Source organism: Camarhynchus parvulus, chromosome 12, assembly GCF_901933205.1.
Source record: "Camarhynchus parvulus chromosome 12, STF_HiC, whole genome shotgun sequence".
NCBI classification, from domain to species: Eukaryota; Metazoa; Chordata; class Aves; order Passeriformes; family Thraupidae; genus Camarhynchus; species Camarhynchus parvulus.
In genome coordinates, this window is record NC_044582.1 from 19,899,028 (window position 1) to 19,920,121 (window position 21,094).

At 52.0% G+C, this 21,094-nt stretch overlaps 1 protein-coding gene across 2 annotated transcripts in view; it reads right to left on the bottom strand.

Annotated features, from left to right (window-relative positions):
* PLXND1 (plexin D1) overlaps positions 1-21,094 on the bottom strand; it is a 66,829-nt gene that overhangs the window by 9,891 nt on the left and 35,844 nt on the right. For both annotated transcript variants that reach the window (XM_030956658.1, XM_030956659.1), the window contains exons 15-29: positions 19,612-19,751; positions 19,107-19,274; positions 17,126-17,216; positions 16,704-16,979; positions 15,646-15,795; positions 12,744-12,858; positions 11,639-11,746; positions 10,860-10,972; positions 9,582-9,689; positions 8,917-9,047; positions 8,399-8,597; positions 2,651-2,797; positions 1,755-1,911; positions 1,448-1,551; positions 411-474 (exon numbers count right to left, since the gene is read on the bottom strand). In XM_030956658.1, coding sequence (XP_030812518.1) covers positions 411-474; positions 1,448-1,551; positions 1,755-1,911; positions 2,651-2,797; positions 8,399-8,597; positions 8,917-9,047; positions 9,582-9,689; positions 10,860-10,972; positions 11,639-11,746; positions 12,744-12,858; positions 15,646-15,795; positions 16,704-16,979; positions 17,126-17,216; positions 19,107-19,274; positions 19,612-19,751 — 2,071 coding nt within the window. The remainder of the gene's footprint in view (positions 1-410; positions 475-1,447; positions 1,552-1,754; positions 1,912-2,650; positions 2,798-8,398; positions 8,598-8,916; positions 9,048-9,581; positions 9,690-10,859; positions 10,973-11,638; positions 11,747-12,743; positions 12,859-15,645; positions 15,796-16,703; positions 16,980-17,125; positions 17,217-19,106; positions 19,275-19,611; positions 19,752-21,094) is intronic.

Genomic DNA, 21,094 nt, shown 5'->3' on the forward strand with positions numbered 1-21,094 from the left:
AAATTCCCTGTTTAATGTGGATTTTTGTCTCACTTGGTCTGTTTTCATTCTGCACAGCCTGAAACCTAGAAATGCACCGGCAAAGGACTGAATATATGTAACTGGGAGGGAGAGGACTTTTTCAACCAAGTGATTTCAGATTCTTCCTTTTTCTCACTCTGTCAGCACAGATTGGATGCCAGCTCCCCGTGAGGGTGTGAGATGGAAGGTGCAAACACCTTGAGGGCTGGGAGAGCACCATGAGGCAGAGGGAGGAGATTGGATAGCACATGTTTAGAGCCACCGCATCCACAGCGCCCAGGAACGGGGGCTGGCAGCGTCTTCCAGCATCCCCAGCCAGAGACAACCCTCTGACAACGCAAGCATTCCCGCCCAGTCAGCAGCAGCAGGGAAGAGGAGTGACATGTTACCTCTGCTCAGCGTGGTGTCCTTCTTGTCCGTCAAACTCATGGCCAGGGATGCCCCTTCAGGGATCTGTGCAGGAAGGGAAGAGCACACATTGATGATAGGGGCCTTATCAGTGCCTCCCTGGTCCTGTGGACATCCCAGGAGCTGGGGGGTGCTGGTGCAATCATAGTTCTGCCACAAACATCCCCTAAACCTGGCCTGCTCTGCCCCCGTCCCCCATTATGTGGAAAGGGAATTTTCAATACAATTACAAGACAGTGAGGTTCTCAAACCCGATGGGAATTGAGCAAATACATGTATCTAAGGTACATTTTTGGATGTCAAAACCAGGTAATTTGAAAAGGAAGGAGAGTTTGGGCGTGCAGGGGCTGGTTTGCCATTCCCCAAAGGGGAGAAGGGATGGTGGCAGCCGTGGGGCTGGCGCAGCCGCTGTGCTGGGGGCAGCGTGCCAGCGGCACGGCTGCTGCCCCGATAACCACGCCATGAGCACTCAGCTCCACTTCTGTTTTCCAGGCACGGCTACACACCAGGGAGGATTACGCTTCCAGGCATACCAGGGAATATGAAAATCGTTAAGGATTTCTGGTTTCATTTAATTTTAAACAGAAAAACAGTCAAGAAAACAATCTGATTCACCATGTTTCCTCATATTTTTGGCCTCACTTCCTCGATGGTATCCCCAGCCCCTGCTCTCAGGCACTGACAGTTGTAGCTGCAATTTCAGCAGGAGTGTGGATCAAGAGCACAGCGATACTAATCAGCCAGGCTGGTGGCCCTTGGGAATAAGAGCTTTTTCCCCCCCTCTTTCTGTTGTCAGTAATAACTTGTTTTGCATGAAGAGTGTTAATTAGTTTCTGTGTGTTGCAATATTAACGAGATTCTCGCCAGGGCAGATGTCTATTCCCTGGAAGCTCTCACGGAGCTATGGCAACCTCTCTGCTTGTTTCTGATGATCCCGTTTTGGAGGGGAACCGCAGCTCGCCCTGGAGGCCAGGCAGGCTCCGGGGAGGCAGGGCTCCCCTGAGGGGTCTACCTTTACCTTGTAATGTGCTAACGTGTTGAGTTTCTTCCTGCCGTCCTCCACCACCGAGGTGTCATCGAGGTCCCGCAGGATGTAGCTGTCAGTGCTGGTGGCGAACCACTCTGAACACAGAGAGGGGAGAAGTGAGACCCCAGCCCGAAGGAGGCAGGGGCCAGGGGGTCTGGGACTGCATGGCTGCCCTGGTGTCTGTCATCCTGTCCGTGCTGCTTCACCCACTGCTCTGACAGGCACCAACAGCTGCTGCACAACTTCAGGTGCTTCACCTGTTTTTCCAGAGTGGCTGTCCCCTGCACCTGGTCCTTACCGAGGTCAACGTCTTCCACCCTTGGCCACTGGGAGTAGGGGACATTCTTGCAGAAGGCCTCCAGAATTTTCTCTTTCACTTGACTCAGTGTGTCCGTGTCCATGGCTCTGACACTCAAGGAGTCCATGCCACAGCCTTGGAAGGAGACGTTGAGGTTCTGCAGGGAGAGGTTGCGTTAGGGTCGTGTTAGGAACAATCTGCCTGGTTCTGCTGGCTCCCAAGAATGCTTGGAAGCTGCGGTGTCTGCACAGCTCTGGTTGGTGCACCCTGGACCCCATGTTGATGGAAATCAGGTTGAACTAATGTGGCCATCGATGCTTTACAGCATGAGAAGCACTGATTTACAGCCCCAGGGACTGAGGGCTCTGCTGACCAAGGTGGGAGAACACAGGGAGCAACAGAGCAGCCCCCCTCCATGTTGTCTTGGTAATGGCGTTTGACCACCACAGGCAGGAGGAAGGGTCAGCCCCCATTACCAGCCATGTCCTCAGCTGCTTGGCTCCAGCTGGTGATTAACAGGACCACCAAAGCTCATTGGTCAGCCTCTGCTTGAGGCAATGGAACAAGCTCCACTGCTTCACCAGTGCTAAGCCTGCTGCAGGATGGGTGTGCTGCAGTGCATGGAGCCCTTGAGAGCTCCTGGACAGCAAGACAGGCAGCTGTGAGGGCCTACAGGCTGCCACAGACACCCACTCGGAGACCAGGGAGGCACAGCTACTGCCTCAGTTGCAGCCCAAAGCTGCAGGGCAAGGAGAGCAACTCTTTCTATAAGAAACCCTCTCCTCTTTTTGTCTGGGTGCGTCCTCCTCTCACCAGCTATGCAGACCTAAATGCTGTGAGCATGGCATCTCCTTCTCACCGCAGCCCTGGGGAAGGCCCAGCACATGGCTACTCACCCTCGGCTTGGCCTCTATGTTCTCCCTCAGCAGCCACTCCTCGTTGAGGGTGTACCTGGCCTTCCCTGTAATGGCATCGATGGAACCCTTGTTAATCTGCTGTTTGATGGCACAGATCAGCAGGAAGAAGGGCTCTCCAACTGTCTCCTGGGGAAAGGAAAGAAGACCAAGTCAGCAAACCGGACCTGGTCGTGACAGGTCCATCAGCAGCACGGCAAGGACAGGCTCTGTGTGGACAGTGAAGGTGCCTCTAAGCACCAGGGAGCAGGACTGGTCCACCCCAGGTGCTGCAAACACCTGGTGGGGGCCACTGCCTCCCAACTCCCACTTGCCTCTCTCTGAGGCTGCTCAGAAGTTTTCAGACTTGTGGCAACATGACAGCGCAGATGGGGAAGAGGCCACAACAGCCAACAACAGCCGCAGGCCGTTTTTGGGGATGCTGTAGCTGTCAGCATCAACATACCCCATCCAAGTGCTGCAGCAAGCCCTGGAGCTGTGGAATGCCACCGAGGGGCTGTGCCAGCCTGTGCTGTCTCAGGGGCAGAACTGGGGTGCTGCTCAGAAGACAGGGGCATACGCATGGCTGTGCTGAGCAGGGACGTGCACACATGATACTCAGCAAAATGCAAATGTGCATTAATTTACATGTGAATTACACAGGAACAGGGAGAATCTAGCATACTGTGCTACAGAGATGCTTCCTGCAATGTGACAGGGTGCAGACTGTACAACATGCTGCACTCAGCAGGACAAGATAGGGCTGGTGTGCACAAAAATCCAAGAACAGAGATATTTGGGCACTCAGCTTTCTAATGAACATGTCAGGCAAACCCCTCATTGCACAGCCTGGTTTGAACTGAACTCCATGGGAGTGAGCCCACAGTCTGGGCCTGTGGCTCTGGGAACCATCGTTCATACTTCTCATACCACAGCAGAGCCCTCATCACAGCAAAACAGAGGATCAAGGTCAACAAGCTGTTCCCATGTGACAGCAGGCAAACACACCATTTAACCCCTTACATTCATCAAACCTAAGTTCATGGGAGAGAGGTGAACTGTGGCACTCCTGCAGCAAGAACAAAAAATATAACAGGGAGCATCTATTTCTGATGTGATTCAGCTACGCAGTTTAATGCCAAATTTCTAAGCCACTTCTGCCTGCTGCACTGATGTGCAAGGGAAACACAAGCTACTTTCTTAAGGAACTCCTCAGTGTTAGAGTACATCCCATTCTCCCAAATGCTCACGTTCAATTTCCTTCCAAAGAGGCAAGTGCAAATTCTGCACATTTATGCATTCTGAGCCTCCCCCCTGCACACACAGGCCTGCCATCTGAGAGCCTGCTCAAGACAACAGATACCCCATGGTTTTGATATTTCTCAGCTAGGAACTGCTAAATCCTGTTCAATCTGCTTCTTAATTAAAACTTGGTGATTCTTTTATTCTAATTGCCCTATAAAATTGCTAATTGCTAAAGCAATTAGTTCGATGTCAATTTGGATGCGCTGCATTTGGTGCGGTTGATGATGGGGTGATACAGCGGGGCTGTCAGCGGGCACACGCCGTCTGTGCCAGCAGGGCACTCACTTCCTTGTCAAGGGTAACTTCATGAATACTGGGAAGCTCCCTGGATCTGCTGCAGGGCTTTAATGATCCCTGCAATGCTCCTGTGAGCAGGCAGCACAAAATGGGCTCAGAGCAGGGCTGTGGGTGCTGGAATGCAGGAAGACATGGCTTTCAGACTGTAGAGGAAGGTGTGGAGTCAGGAGGTGGAGAAGCTGAGCATTGCAAGGAGTGAAGAATGTGCAGAAGACACAAAGAGTTCATTATGGAGAGAAAGGCATAAGCAAGGTATAACAAGGGGACAACACTGACATCGAGACCTCCTTGGGCTGCAGTACCACTGCCCTCATACTGCAGATTGCAAGACACCACTGGCTGGCCCTGCACACAGAGTCATCAGTCTCTGACACTGGCCATGCTACCAACAGGAACCCTGTTTGCGTCACATGTGAGCAGGGACAAACCTGAGGCTAAACTCAGGGCTGGGCTCTGGAGCCTTCCCATCCCTGCCATGGGCAGCTCCAGCCACAGGGAGACTGCAGTGTCTCCAAAAACCTTAAAAAAGGGTGAGTCCTACTGATAGGGAGCTGTTACGGGTTGAAATGAGCATGGGCTGTGCGGGTCAGGGCTGGCCCTGGGGCACCCTCCTGCTCACACAAGGCTGCCCTGGAAGCCGTGGAGCTGGGGGTCACTGCAGACTCCTGCAGGGTGCACGGGCAGCACTGGCCCAGGCCAAATGTCCCCACAGGGGACACAGCTCCACGGCACACAGCGCTCCACCGCCGAGATGCTATTTCTGTTTGGCTTTTTGGCTTTCAGGCTCAGGAACTGTGGGATGTTATGGAAATCTGCAAAAGTGCTAATCAGACAGCGAATTTCAAAGCAGAGAAAGAAGGGCTGGCAGGCAGGGACTAGAGATAAAATGGCAAACTTGTGAAACCTCCAGCATTGTTCAGAAAACTCATCTGGAAAGGAATCAAAACTGTCTTTGGACTTGGCTAGTTAGGAGAAAGGAAGTTTAACTAGACGAGATCAGTGCTGATTCAGGACAAAAAAATACTTAAAAAAACACAGTCTGGGGCCTTTTTTTCCTCCTATTGTGAATGTATTTTAATGAGACTTCATTTTCATTTTTGACTGAACTGTTATGGGCCCTTAAAGCCACCCAGGGCACTGAAATAACTGCAGTAATGGAAAGCACAGTTCAGGCTGGCAGGACTTGAACTGTTCCACGCACGCGGAGAGTGGGAGGGCTTCGTTTTTATATGCTTGGGAAAACAAAAAGGTTTAGAGCATAGACTGGATTCACATGCTGCTGCCCTATTAACACAACTCTGACAAGTTATTATAGATGTCCTCCCAGGAACACACTACAGCCATTTCCAAAATGTTTTGGTGAGCCTAGGGTAGGAGCAGCACAGAAAACAGCTGCTTATCCCAAGTGCCTGCTAATTTTGGGACAATTATCTGTTTGCATTCTGTGAAGAACCAAACCTCCATCCCACATGCAAAACTTGAGTAAGCTTGGACCCAGACATAAAAGCCAAGTTCCAGAGCCCTGCTTTCCCTTTAACTCCCCAACCCTGTTAGGAGCCAGGCACAATGGTACCACGGTAGCTCATGGAGAAGGCTTTCTTTTAAAGCTTTTTCCACCAAAACTGTAGCACAAAGTAGAGACATGGACCATTTCATCTACGATTCTCACTCAGTTCTGCAGCCACAGAGTTCTGCATTGATTGTGCAAATGCTGCAAGTTTCCTCTGAGCCCCTGTGCCTCGCAGCAAGCCCCTGCCAGCTCATCCCAACCCCTCCCACACTGAGCCAACCCTGCCAGCGGACTCCATCGCCTTCAGGTGCCCTCCACATGTGCAGGCCACGAACGCCTGTGGCCAGCAGCTCTTTCCCAGCTGAAGACAGCTCCTTCAAATCATTTTCCCCCAAAACACAAATGGACGGGCTGTTAGGCAGAGCATTAATGCAAAACAAATGTTTTGAGCATGTAGCGTTGACTTACAAGGGAAAATACAAGCACTTGGAATTTTTCCACTGCACAACGGCGGGGACTTTCACAGCAGCTGTTTCAAATAGACATTGTGATTAATGGGGATAATTCAGGAATGAAAACCAGGCCCATCATCACATGTCTGACAGAGCAGAGCTACAGGCAGGCAAGCCTTCTTTTTAACCAAGAAATGCCTCTCCCAAAGCAGCAGAGTTTGATCCTTAGGAACGCAAGGCACATGGGAGGCCTTTGGCTATCACTGCCATTTACATCACTGCCTTCCACATCACCTGACACCAGCCTTGTGGAAGGAGGTGCTGTCTGTTCCACCACAGCAGCTCCATCCTCATTTGTGTGGTGGGGAAGATGCCAGCTCTGCTGATCTGGATCTGCTGTCCCTTTGCACAGCTGGGCTTGTGTCACCTGGGATAAATTTTCTCTCCAGACACTCCTGTCTGATCAATTATTTTTCCTTTTCATATTTCAGGAGCAGCTCAGTGTCACCTCTGATCCCACCCCCACTGTGGAGCATGTGAGATATCAGAGTCTCCTGGAAATCAACTTCATTATGCATTTGCTTTCAGAGATGGGAAAGAGGCTGCAGCAGTGCTCTGCACTGCCATGGCTTCAGGCTGGACATGGGAGCCCTGGAGAGAACTGCAAACACAGTGTGCAGCCTTAGCCCCTGCCAAGAACCTGCTGCAGGTGGATAAAAATGCACATTCAGCCAGCAGCCCAGCAGCTCTGCAAAGGACCCAGTCACCTCACAGCACCTCACAGCCCTGCTCCCACCATACCTGTTCTCATCCTCCCTCTGCGGGCTGGGGGAAGCCAGCTCTCAGCTCACAGCTCACAGCAGCACTGCCCAGCCCTGGGCATGGCCACAGCCCCCCGGGCATGGCCACAGCCCACCAGGCATGGCCACAGCCCCCCGGCCCCACACCAGCCTGCGGGAATGGGCAGCTCCCACCCGGAGCTGAGTGTGGAGCTCCTCTCCATTAGTGAGCCGTGTAATGTGCTCAAGCCTTCAGGCCCACGTGATAAGGCTCCACTTTCCTCTTTTTCTTTTTTCCCTGAGAAAGCCTTCTTGCACAATGTCCATTTTTAGCACAAGCTGGAGCTGGATCAGATGCCTCACATGTGGTCTCCCCTCCCCAAAAGGGAAAATCAGCACTTTTTTTTCTCCAGTGGTTAACTACAGGCACAAAATCTGAAGATTAAAAAAAATTTACTAATTTCCTCTTTTCTGTCCTTACAGGCTGGATAGCTGGGCTACACTGGCACAGTCATCCTCATCCACTCCTGTAACTCTTCTTTTATTAGACTGGCTAACTGTGTCGGCTAGAATGAAAGATTATGAACTACAAAACCACTGGCTTTAGGACAAAAAGTAATCATCTGGGATCAGAAGACATCACAATATGTATGAAGACAATATAGAACCACTTCTGTGGATGTAGACAACACTTTGGGAAAAGAGATTTTTTCAAAGGCTTTTTCAAGGCTCTTCCTGTGGGCATAATGGGGTATCCTCCAATTAACTGCTGCGGAATCAATTAAGTTATTGCTCAATTCTGGGGAATTCCAAACAGAACTGGCAAACGTTGGAGATAAAGCACTGAGCAGATGGACTGCTGATGGCTCTGAGATGCCAAACATTTTCCTGCTCATTACCGAGAGAAGACCTCAGCCTTCTGGGACAGACACCCCACCTCTCCTGCGCAGATTTGTGCAGAACCACGAGGATGCCTCTGCATAAGAGGCCCCACACACCAGTGGGCACTGATACAGAGCAGCCCCTGCCATGATGCCCTCGGCCCTTCTGAGCCTCCCGAGGCAGACACACTGACTGGCCAGCACAGCTGGTCACAGAAACAGCACAAAACCACGTGGGCCCCAAAACCCCCAGCCACTCTGCTTATCTTTCTGTCCCCTCTGACTCTTCTCAAGCACAGTGAAAATGTTGATCCATGCTCTGGCCTACCATGAAGACTAAGCTCACCAAAATCCTGGGCAGAACTGGAGAAACAACTGAACTTCAGGTTGCTTTCCTACACCTGAATCATTCCGTTTGCCAAGTGTTAGTGACCATTTGAGTGGCACTGCTAGCAAGTGTCAGGTCCTATGCTACCCCCTGCATCCCTCATTCCTGCTCCCACCACAGCAGGGACTGGTTCTCTTACTCTGAGATAGCTGTACATGCAGATGGACATCCAGTTGGTGAGCATCTTCTCCACCACAGATTCTGTCCTCCTCAGCATAAGCTTGGGGTTTTTGGAAGCTGACGCATCTATTAGATCCACCAAGAGGTCCTTCATGATGCTGGTGTAATACTCCAGTTTCCCATGCAGTGCAATAGTAAGCAGGGAGGCCAGGTTACACCTGAAACACAGAATGATACAGGACTCAAGCTCCAGTCCAACTAGACTGAAGTGCTGACCGGCACTAAAATACCCAACACACAGAGGTAGTCTTTCAGACAATTTTCATGAGCCTTCTTAATGGTATCAGAAGTTCCAACCCTCATTCAGTGCTGCAGGACCTCAGGTTAGCTTGCACACTCTTACTGGTAAGCCAAATCAGTGAGTGCTCTTCAGGGTTTATGACCACCCATCTCTAGCAGAAATGTGTAGGCAAGTGTGACTCAATCATCCACTGAAACACACAGTCCCAGACAAGCCTTTGGTTCTGAAGCTTGTACCTGTCTCTGACAGCAAAGTCCTTCTGTTGCTCGAGAGCATGGACAAATACGATGAGGAAGTGCTTGTTGTTGAGTAAGGTGGAGAACAGAGAAATTCCTTCTTCCATGTTGGGTCTGCAGTTCTCAGGGATCTGAACAAGAATTTAGAAGGCAGACTAAGAAAACCGTGCTTGTTTTCCTCCACATTTTATCCCTCCTGATGGCAGGGACACCCCTACTGAGCACAGAGGTACTACGTAGAAGTGCCCTTCTTCCCTCTACCTGACACAGCCAGCAGCTTTGCTGGCAAGGAACACCAGCTGGGTCAGTGGCAGTGGCCATTCCTTTCTGTTCAGTATTCTGAGGATACCTGGAGCACTGTGGCCAGTTTGGGGCTCCCCACTACGAGACAGATGGAGCAAGTGTGACTGAGGGCTAACAAAACAATTAGTGGCTGTACAAGGAGAGGTGAAGACGGCTGGGTTTGGTCAGCTTTCAGAAGTTCTAGGGAGACCTTACTGCAGCCTCAGGGTTATAGAGCCAGGAAGGATCCCAGGCCAACAGATTCCATGCAAGAGCAGATTCACAAATCTGCCTTCTTCAGCCAGCCAAAGCTGATCCAGTGCTGGTCTGTGTTAATGGTTAGCCACACCCAAAAGTGTTGGTTCTGTTAGCGGGTTACTCACCTTCCACTCCCCCACCAGGAGTGGATGTGTTTCCTGGACCTGGGAGCCCACCTGCGAGCTGAGCTGCTGGGATGGCAGGATGTAGCACTCCTCGTAGAGAGAGGAACACTGGAACCAAGCACAGCGTTAGGGGAGGGCACCTGTGGGCTGTGCACCTCAGGGGAATAAGATGGGGAGACATGTCACTGGGACTAAAGCCACCCATTCCAAAGACATGCACGGGGCTGGCTTATGGAGCCTTGAAACACTTTGCAAGAGCCTCCTGAAGGAGCAAACACCACAAGGATGGGGGGAGGCAGACGTCTGCTCAGACGCAAGGCTGTGAGGGCAAGGAGACTGCAAATAGAGTAATGTGACAGCTAGAAAACTCCCAGAAGAGAAAGCTTTACAGAAGACTATATCAAAATAGAGGAGTTCTGGGTGTTTCAACATATGTAACTTTTAAAACAGATGGGATAAATGTTTAAAAATCTAGCATTCATATACCAGCCTGAATCTTAAAGCCTCTAGTGTGCAGAGATATGGAGACTGGGTAACTGAAAAACCTGAGTAATAGCTACTAATGAAACACTCTGCAGTCATAAATCATCATCTCAGTCCTCAGCACTGACACACAACTGCCTCGGGGGTGAAATACAGCCGCAGTGAAGGGCACACAGCCACAGGCGGAGCAGCCGGGGACGGAACGACGGCACCAGCATGTCTGCTGCGGGACCCCGGGCAGACAGACTGGGACTGGGAGCCCAAAGGACATCTCACTGGGAGCACCATGCACACAACCTTGGACAGGGAGGAAGGGAGAGACAGAGACATCCAAAGAACTCCTGAGGACTGGCCGAGCTGCTGGGAATGCTTGGGGACACCCTGCGTGGGACAAGAAGCCCCTCTCCTGATTGCCAATTCACCCTTCAGCCACCCTTCAGCCTCTGCTGAATGGAGTGGGGTGACACTGGAGCCCTTGAGGAGGAGACCCCAGCACTGTGCTTGTGGGAGAGCTCTTTCACAGGAGGTGTGCAATGGCCCCAAACAGGCAAGCCAGAGCAACTCCTGGGACAGTTGCCGCCAGCTTCTGTCATGTGCGAGCAAGCCCGATCTTGTATGACACCCCAGGAGGTGCGGCTCCACTTTTGATGATAATTAAGGTTGAAATATGTGACAAGTAAATACATAACAGTGGAATGATTTTGTGACACTGTAAAAGCCCTGTAGCAGAGGCCTAAACTGGGTGGGACATATCTGGGAGCAATGAGGTGCCTGTGACACGCGCTGTCTCCTTACTTTGGGGAAGAAGGTCCTGGTGACAAAGTGCTTGTACTCCAGGAAGGGGATCCCCTGGCTGCGGTTTAGCTCCTTGGTCAGGTCTGTCATGTCTGTCTGCAGCTCCGCGAAACCTTATACAAAGAGACCCACAGATGGTGAGAGCCCAGCCCTCCACCAGCTGAGAGAGGCTGGCACTGGAAAGCAGGGCACATCCCATCTCTGCCCCCTCATGCCGTGTCCTTGCAGGGGCTGAAGCCGTTTGCTCTGAGCAGCACATTCCCATCGGGGTTTAACCATCAGACTGTACACCTTGCCCCAGCTTGACAGAACATTCTCTGCCCCAGGAGCCCCAGTGCCCTCAGCACAGGATGTCAGCCGATGTGGCAAGATCATGGACCGTGGGGTGGTGGGTGCCAACACCTGGAACACCTCTGCCGTTGCTCTACGAGGAGCATGCTGCAGTTTCTGTTGCACCCAAGAGGAAAGCACACTGAAGGTTAGCGCGACCTTCAAGTAACGCTCTGACACAGCCAAGGGCCATTAACCCCAGGGCAGAGAAGCTGGTGGCACTGGAGATCAGTGGTTTGTCCAAGCCAGGCAGCAGGACAATGGCAGGGCCACACTTCCAGCCACTGAGCCTCATTCCCAAACCCTGTAAAAACTCACAGGCGATCACAGAAATTCTCCTACAAATAGTTCTATAAACTTCTACAGAGCACAAGGTGAATTGCTTCAAGCCTGCTAACATGACATCTCGCTCCTAGCCACGGTTCCTCGGCACCCAGACAGTGACTTACCTTTGCGGATTTCCTCGCGGATCTGTGACTCCATCTCCTCCATCTGGAGCAGGGTTTTCTGCCAGTAGCGCTCAGCTCTGCGGCTCTTTGTGCAGAACACAAAGAGAGCTGGAAAAGAGGAAGAGAATAAGCCTTTTGGACCCGGGCTTAGGAGCAGCTGCAACTGGGATCAGAGCAGTTCTCTCTGACACAAGTGCAGAAAGCTAAACCCAGAGTTGGTTTCACACCTACCACCAGACTGGTATCTGCTCAGGCAGTTGTCGATTATCTGTAAATAAGTAGAACCAGCTGGAATCTAATGATCGTGCTGTAACTGTCATCTTCAATTTAGGTCTGGGCTGTCTGTATTCAGCTTAACTGTGTATTAATGTGTTCCAGCTGATTAATGAATACAGAATTGAGGACGTTTACCACCTGTATTACAGTGCTCATAGCTGACAGTCTTCCCATGCCTCCAGAAATATGTTTCTAATGATGGGTGATGCATCTAGTAAATAGGGTGCATTAGAGCTTTTGTTAAAAATAAATTAAATCCTTACTCTAAAGTCCTCATTTGCTGTGAACTGGCAGGTTTCTTGCTGCACAGTCATTCTGGGCATGTGATGAGCAGGGACCCTAGCCCAAGGACAAAGGTGTGCAGCACAGCTTCCAGCCAGGTACATACACTAATGTGCCTGCTTCAGATTTGCAGCTAAGGATGCTGGCTCTGCTCTTCCTACTCAGCCAGGCACCTGCCACTTCTTGCTCCTGATGACAGGATCTTGGACTAAGAGCACCTTTAGAATGGTCTGGGACAATCATGCCTGTGACCAAGATCAGTTTCTCGCATCCTTCTTTTTTTTGTATTACAGTAACTACTGAGTATCTGGGGAAAAGGGTAAGTTTATAAATATCACAGGTTGAAGTAACAGAGTTGAGCTGTGGTTTCAGCCAGGAAAAGCTCTGTGCTGCAGGGAGCTGTAGTCCTGGCACAAGCTGTGTGCCACACCTGCTGCACCCAGACTAGCTTCAGGTACTGCACAAGTGCAGCACTCAGAGTTCACACCTCCACATGCGGAAAGAAAAACCTTGCCACAGCCTGGAAATACCTTGTTCTTTCCCTTACCTACAACAGAGAGGACCAGCAGGATGCTGCAGATAACGATGGAGACAATGATTGCGGTTTCTCCTCCCCCAAGGTGCAGCATGGCAATTGTGTAGTTGAACTTTCCAACTTGGATCTGAGGAAGGAGAAGGAGGCAGGAAAAGCAGGAGCTGAGCAGCAGGTTGCCAAAGGGCTGGGAGCAGGGAGGGACACAGGGCAGCACTCGGCAGACCTTCACCCGAGGACTCTGAGCGAGCTGGCACAGCCTCCCAGGCCCGGAGGGAGGGAGGCCGGGCTGTGCCTTTCACTGCCAGACCCTGGGCACTCTCCAGGGAGCCCAGTTCCCTTCCTGTGCTCTGGGGGATGCCAAGGCACACCCAGCAGGCTGTGATGCTGCAGTGGTGCCCATCCCAGCGCCAGCACAGGGCTTTGGTGGCAAAACTGCAGGTCCCATGGCCCCGCTGCACCTGCCCCAGAAGAGACAGCCCTTTCCTAGAGAGCCCATGGCACTGCACAAGGCTGCCGGTGCTGCTCTTACTAGAAAATCACTTCCATTAATCATCAGCTTCTTTATGGCTCTGAACAGCCTTTGGAGCCCCGCTGCACTCGCCTTTCTCCTCCCAAATCGGAACAGCTGCCACCCAGAAGAAGTAGGGTTAAGAAACTTAAAAGTCCTTGAAATACAAATAAACTAAGGAAATAAAAATAAACGAGACCATAGACGAGTAATGATCTTGTGGCTAAAGCAGTGAAAGGGGTGTCAGAAGGTGCTGGCTCTGCTCCCAGCCTGTACTTCTTGTGACAACAAGCACAAACCACTAGAGCTCAGTCCTTGGGTCTCCTGATCTCCAGAAGGGAAGAGGCCAGCACACATCACAGGCTGGCAAGTCACTGGGTACCATTTACAAACAGCTCTTTGGGCCCTTGGGATGAAAGGATTCCACAGCATCATCTGATAAGGAAAACTCATGACCACACAAGGCTTTCGCTTCTGGAAATGTGAGTTTCACTTCTCCCAAGGAACGAGAAGTGAGAGAAACTTGAGAAAAAAACCTTGAAATTAGGTAGGGAAGAGCTCCAATATCTTATTATTTTAACTAATCATTTGATTAATCAAAATTAATCTTGATTTCTTGTGTCATGGAACACCTCTGGGAAAGGTGCCCACTGGAGTGAAATTCCAGCAGCTCTCAGCCACTGGACCAAAGCTGTCCCACAAGCAGGATCTTCCCATCACCTCCACCACCAGACACACAGCTCCATCCTGAGGGACATCCAGCCCTAGCTCTGGGAGCATTGGTGAGGACATGTCTGCTGCTGGGGGAAGGCTCCAGGCACTGAGAGCTTTGGTCTCTACCCTGGCACATCGTCCAAGAGCCAATGGTGCTGGCCAGGGACAGGAGCCACAGCACTGCAAGAGCTCCTGGGCAGGTTTACTCAGCAGCCTCACAGCCACATGCCCAGCCTCAGGATCTCCACTTTTTCCCTCTGAAATGCTGCAATGAGGCAGCTCCTTAAGGTGTTTTGAGTCTTTCTTCCCTCACCAGCTCAGCCTTTTGCATTTTTCGGAGAAAAAAATCCCTCAGCTGCTGTTTAATTCAATGCTTAAACTGTTTGGTCATAAACAAAGATGAGCCTGAATGTCTTGACAAGTCTCTCTAGTGTAGCTGGACAGCTCTACTCAACACTCAGTGCAACCCAGGCAAGGCCCTGCAGATCCTGCCCTGTGTCACCAGAGCCATTTCTCATGTGTGACAAAGCAGCAGCCACTCGTGGAATGGCAGGCAAGGGCCCCAGCCACGCCTGTAGGTTTAGTAAGGGTGCACAGGTATGAATATAAGCAGATTAATTAGCTGCACTTTCATTGCTGGTGCACTCTGAACACCCTTGTGATATTTAGGGCTGGGTATCACTCTCCTGCTTCCTGGGGACTTGCCGTGGTTGGTTAATGTCACACCAAGACTAGCAAACTCAAAAATTCCTTTTCTTCCACAAAGGAATTCCCCTGTTTCTCAGTTCTTACAAAAAAAAAATTTTTAAATTACCCTGTTTAAAATTCCTGTTAAGATGACTCAAGAAATTCTGTTACTTCTGCATTTCCATGTTTCCAGTTTGCAACAGAATTTCATACACCTCAGACTGCTGGCAGTAAATGGGACAATCCTGTCAGCAAATTGGCAGTGCATTGAGCCTTTCTCTTGGGCAGCCCAGCTCCAGAGCTCTGCAGTTGCCTCCAGCTCTCCTTGCCCTCCCTGCCCATGCCTCAGGCTCCCATCCCACGGGGGTGGAGGCATTTTCTCTCCAGATACAAAGAGCCATGGTCACATCCCTGCGTGGCCACGGGCTGGGTATGGCATGAGGGAAACTGAGGCAAGCACAGCAGCTCAGTCCAGCCCTCTGGAAAACAGGACAGTAACAAAGTGTGGCCAGCTGCAGACACAAAGAGAAAGAGCAGCCCTGAACACTGAACTCTGCAGCGAGAAAGCAGCAGCCTTTGGAAGCCCTGAGTGCTGCCGGTCAGGGACCCAGCTGGGTGAAGGCTGGGCTCTCATGGCCACTCGTAGCCCTTGTGCTGGTGGGGCAGAGCCGAGGGCTTAAAGCTGCAAGGAAATCCCCGAACACATCCCATGAGGAGCAGGAAATCAGTGCAGGTGACAAAACCTCACATGCCTGAGACCTCGGTGTGCCTCTCAGAGCTGAGCAGCCTCCCCGGGCACAGCGCCGGAGCTCAGCGGGCAGCGCTGGCTTGGAGCAGCCCTCCCCACAGCTCGGGGCAGCCCCTGGCCCTGCCCTGCAGCCTGCTGACCGCTGCCCTGCCACAGCACAGCCTGCTTCGGCCACTGTTCCCCTGCGCAGCCTCCTGCAGGGTGAGCTGGAGCCGGCAGGGAGCGCGGGGACCCCGGCCCGCAGAGCCCCCACTCACCGTCACCGGCAGCTGCCGCTCCGAGGAGCTCAGCGACTCGTTGATGGAGCAGTGGATGACTTTGTCTGAAACAATCTGGATCTCACACGAGATCAGGCCGATTTTCACCTGGTATTCATTGCTCTCCAGGCCCAGGCTGTCAGGTTCTTTCTAAAGGCAGGAAAAAAATCAGGATGTCAGGCTGCACCATAGCAGTCAGAATGGCAATCGATCTTCCTGCTTTACTTTCCATATTCCCTGCTGTTTTGCAGACCTGGGAAGACTCTCCCTCACCAAGGACATTTTTCCAGCACTCCACAGGAAAGCCAAAACCAGGCCATTCCCCATTTTCCTGTTTCCCATTCTTCACTCAGCAGGGGGCACAGCTTGAACAAGCCCCTCATGGAACCTGGAAAAATCTGCTTTTGATCGGGCTTGCTGTGCATGGAAGATAAGGATGTAAGCGCCCATCTGGGAGGGGGGAAGGATGTACAGCGGAGGGGACAGCCAGGGGATGCGCCTGCAAAGCCTGAGAAAGGGGGAGCACATTTCTGGAGCACGTTGCAAACCATTAGGATATCCTGCAGCAAACAATGGCCTTTGAATTACTATTGCTCATTGTCCAGGCCAATCAGCTTCTGCATCCCAACTTCCTTGTGAGCTGAGCTGAATTCAGTAGCCAAAAGAGAAGAATGAATGATCTGTTACTGCAGGAATAAACACCTATTGTCAGGCCCTTCTGCAGCACCTGCCTGGTTTCAGGCCAGGGCATTGTAGTTCTTTTCCACATGTCCAGTATTTCATTTAGCCCCTTGCTACAGCACCCTCCCCAGGCAGCTCTCTGGCATCATGCCTGAGAAGGCATCCCCAGACCATGCTGCATTTCCTGGGGTGGAGAGACGCAGAAGCTGCAGGCTGAGCCAAAATCAGCTGCTCCTGCCTCCCCAGTTCCCATCCACCCCCTTCTCTGTCCTGTGTCTGTGAACAGTCCCTGTGCTGGGACTTAGGACTGAGGAGCTGCCCAGGGTGGAGATGGCAGCACACAGAGAGAAGCAGAGCTGTAACCACCACCCTCTTACATGTATGACCAGAGTTAAGGGCTCGCCAGGATGGTGCTTGATCCACTTCTCCTTCTTGGCTGTGGAGAACTGGGGGTCAGCGTAGTAGCCCAGGCTGAATTTGCTGATGTGCAGAGCCTCCTCGGGGTACATCTCCTCATCCAGGGCCGAGCGCTCGTCAGCGTAGAGGCGCCCGTTGAGGTAGAAATCCACCGGGGCTGGCTTGGTCCCCACAGTGACGTTGGAGGCAGCTGGAGAGGGGCAGGTGATGGCCGTGTCAGTGTGCACCTTGCAGCGCTGAAAGCAGGAGTGTGAGCACATCAGAACCCAGCAGCAGAGCGCTCCCAGCCCACCCTGAGGCATGGGCCGAGCCCCCACCTTCACAGCTGGAGCAGGCATGCAGCCCTGCTCACCACGGGGCCACACCTGGCCCAGACACCCACCGTGTGCTCCCTGCCGATGCCACGCACAGCCATGGACACGTTCTGCACCAGCCCAAAGCCTCTTCCTTCCAGCGTGATGATCCTGCCCCCGCTGCCAGAAGGGAAGAAAGAGAGGGTGACTGCAGAGGACAGTGCAGCAGTGGGATGTGAGGGCTGCATCTTCCTCCTGTCATTTTCTCAGAGATGTTTCCAAGCTGCCTGAGCAGAAAATGTGACCCAACGGCCAAAGTCTTCTTCCTACTTACAGCAGAAGTAGGAAGCTACCTACACAGCTACCACAATGTCATGGAAGAAAGGAAGGCAGGAGGAGCAGATGCTCTGGTGGAAAGGGGGAGCCTCTTCCAGCATCAGTGAGCTGTCCCCCTTCCTTCCCACTGTCCAGAAGAGCAGCCTCTGCATGCCAGGATATGCAGCAGGCATCCTGGCCACTGGCCATGTAAGTGACCTGTAAAGTGATGGCCAGGACACATCCCCTGCCCCTGCCCCTGTCTCTGCCCCTGCCCTGCAGCAACCCACACAGAACTGTGAGACTTGGACAGGGAAACATCCCTCATCCTACATCTTCCAGGAAGTTATGATTTAGATCAAAATGTGAAAATTGCTGTGTTTTGAATCTGCTTGGGGGGAATGCAACACATGAGCTTCCCACTGTGCAGTCAACTAACAAGAATAATGAGCAGCCCCAATGTGCAAAAGGCAGAGCAACGGCTGGAGAACCATCACCACTCATCTGCACCCTAGATCAACCTTCCCCATATCACATTTGACTTTTTTTGAGTATTTGCCAGGGAACAGGCAAGACTCACAAGTCCTGTTATCTGAAGAGCACTCCAGGCACAGTGACTTTGGGCACGAGGCCCCAGGGTTTTCTGAAGCCTGGGGATATCACTAGGAGGTTATGATCCAAGTTTCTCACTGGCCTGTCACATCTGCAGACTAGTGTACAATTTTGCATTGGTTTAGATTTTGGTTATACGGATTGTTTTATCAATATAGTAAAAGAAATCAGAACCAGCTGAATTTTTACACAAGTTATTGGCATCTCATGGTCAATAGCTCAGCAATGTGCTGAAGCAGTCAGACTGCACGAGCCACGCCAGAGGCTGGAGAGAGCCTGCAGTCGCCATCCTCGTTCTCTGAAATTTGGGAACGGCTCTAAGTACCAAGGAAGCAGACTAAGGTGACTGAGAAACACCCCAGTGGTTTCCTTTGCGACTGCAGGCAGGACATTCTTCCCTTGTCTCTTTTAAGTCACTGCTCTCGCCACTGAGCAGTTGGAAGCCTGGCTGAGTCATGGCTCTGCCTTTCCCTAACATTCCCACAGCCTGCAGCCTTGGCATTGTGCTTGGGAACAGAGAGGCAGCTTTGTTCCAAGAGGGTCAGACCACCAGAGCCTGCTCCTGCTCGCCCCTGGCCGTGCTTTCAGCAATGTCCTGCTGCCCTCCCAGATTTCCTAGTCAGCCCTGGGTTTTTCAGCCTCCACAGGTGAGCAGAGTGGTATTTCACCACGGTATCCAAAGGAACAGAAGTCTGAGAACTCCACTGAGATGTGAAACTAAAAGCAACACACTTTAAAACTTAAATACTGTGACCTCAGGGAAGGTTGAAATCCAAAATTACAAATCTCATCTTATCCTCCAGCAGTTTTACTGCCAAGAAAAATCCTCAGGGTCTCATAGAGCCCCCACCTGGGCCTCTCCAAAACACTCACGAGGTGTGCACAGTATCGTTACCAAGGCTGACATTTTTTCACTTGTAAATGCATCAACATAAGCTATGGACAGTCCTGGTGTATGACACCTCTTCTTCTCCCGTGCTGGGGTTACCCTGGAGCACCCCAAGAGCAAGCTAAGGCACCCTCCATACCTGTCCAGCCCAGGGCTGAGAAGCCCTTTCTCCTGGCAGGACCCTCTCCCCACCCTCTCCCACCTGGAGCTGACCCCCTCTTTCCCGGGCTGCCTCAGCTAGGGCAGGATCTCACCTGATCTGGCTCTTTTTGGGGTTGATGTCTGATATAACCGGGTTCTTCTCATACTTGAACGTGATGTTGTGGCTGGCACAAGACTTGTTCTCGAACTGCACGCAGACTGGCACAGCCGTGGTGAGCTCCACGGCGGGCATGGTGCAGGTGATGCTGCTGTCCGTGCGGCTGCGTGGGACAGGAGGGGAGCTGCAGGGAGCTGCAGGCTGCAGCCCGGCCTCAGCACCCTGACAGGCAGCTGGCAGCCACAGATGACAAGGAGCTTCCAGTGACATGGCAACCAGCTGTTCCTCCAGGCCTGCTACGGGCAGCTGCCAGCTCAGCAGCCGGTGCTGGGCCCAGGCACGCAGAGGGGAAGGGCAGGCAGGGGGATGCCATGCCAGCAGGCAGTGGTGCCCCCTCTCAAAACCCTCGCTCTGCCTGACTTCCTGGGGGACAATACCGACCTTCCTAACGCTTTGGCTCTCATCACTACTCCAGTGCCAGCCCCCAGCCCTGCTCCCACCTGAGGTCCGTGCACTGCTTGGAGGAGTTGATGAGGACACGGAGCTCTGAGCCGACATCCAGCCTGCTGCCTCTGATGGTCACTCTTGTTCCTCCTGCCTTCGGGCCATTCAGAGGAGCTATGGACTGCACCACGGGAAGCTAAAAACAGAGGGGAAATCTGTTTTCTAGCCTGGTAAATCTGCAGCTGGATATTCCACACTGTACATGAGAATTGATTCATTAGTTTGAGTAAGAGTGCAGCACTGTGAGGCTCAAACAGCAGCACAGCAAAAGCTTTTGCTGGCAAGCTTTCAGAAAAAGAGAAGTGATACAAATGCTAAGGAGTAAGATCATATAAAACCTCTGTGACTCTCAGTGGTCCCTAAATACTTGCTGCAAATGAAACATGGGGCCAAACGGGAGACCAGGATCTCACCATTCCCTTCAGATTTCTAGCAGGAGGTCCAGAGCCAGCGACAGCACAATAATCCATCAATAAAAGGAAATTTCTCACTCATTACTTCCCTCACCATCTCAGCCCTTCTAGATTCGTGTCCTCCTAAATGCAAGGATAATGTTAAAGCCTCACTGAACGATGGCCTTGAGATCAGTAAAATGGCCACCTGGGTTTAGATAATTGAATATCAGACCCCTGCTAAGGAAGCTTCAAATCTGCATCTCTTGAGGCAACAGGAACTGAGGGGGAAGTTACTTTGCCTCTTGCCATTTGCCGCATAAATTAGCGTGTATGTTATCTGTGTTTGCAGCCCCTGGAAATCTTCCTGAGATTCATGAGCTGGAGGCTTTGATAACTCACGTGGTGCTGAGCCCTCTTGTCTGCTCACAGGCACCCCAGGAGAGGCTGCTGGCAACATCCCTGCTCCATCTGAGCAGGATAGCCAGGGCAGAGCAAATCATGATCCTGAGACCCTTCCACAGGGCACTGGTGACTCCCTCTCAGACAGACCCACGGGGCCTGGCCCCGCTCACCCCAGCCCATCCCTTGCTCGTGCAGAGCAGACCCTCCATCCTTGCAGGTGGGCAGAGGAGTGCAGGCTGAGCCTGCTGTTAACACCTTGCCTGGCAGTCTCTGCCACACAAACCCGTGTGTTAACATCTACCCTTGCCCTTGTCCTACACTCAGATGGCTTTGCTCCTCTACTGCCATTTCCTCTGCCAGTTCTGACCGTCACCCATGTTCACCTGTTTTGTTAATTTCCATTTCTCTGGCGTCTGCAGGCAGCTGTCTCCTGGCCTTGGCCCTTAACCTACATATTCATAAGTACAGCTACAGCATCAGCAGAGAGGATTATTCCTGTTCCCCAAAGCCCTTCCCCAGAGCCAGGGGCTGCTGCTCTTGGTGCACTGCCAGCACCAATCACCTCCATCACAGCTTTGGCAAATCCAGCTCATCCATAGCCTGTTATACTGTCCTGAAGAAGCCTCTCCCTCCTCCTCAGTACAATTACAGCTGAATTCTGTCTCTTCTAGGCATGTATAAT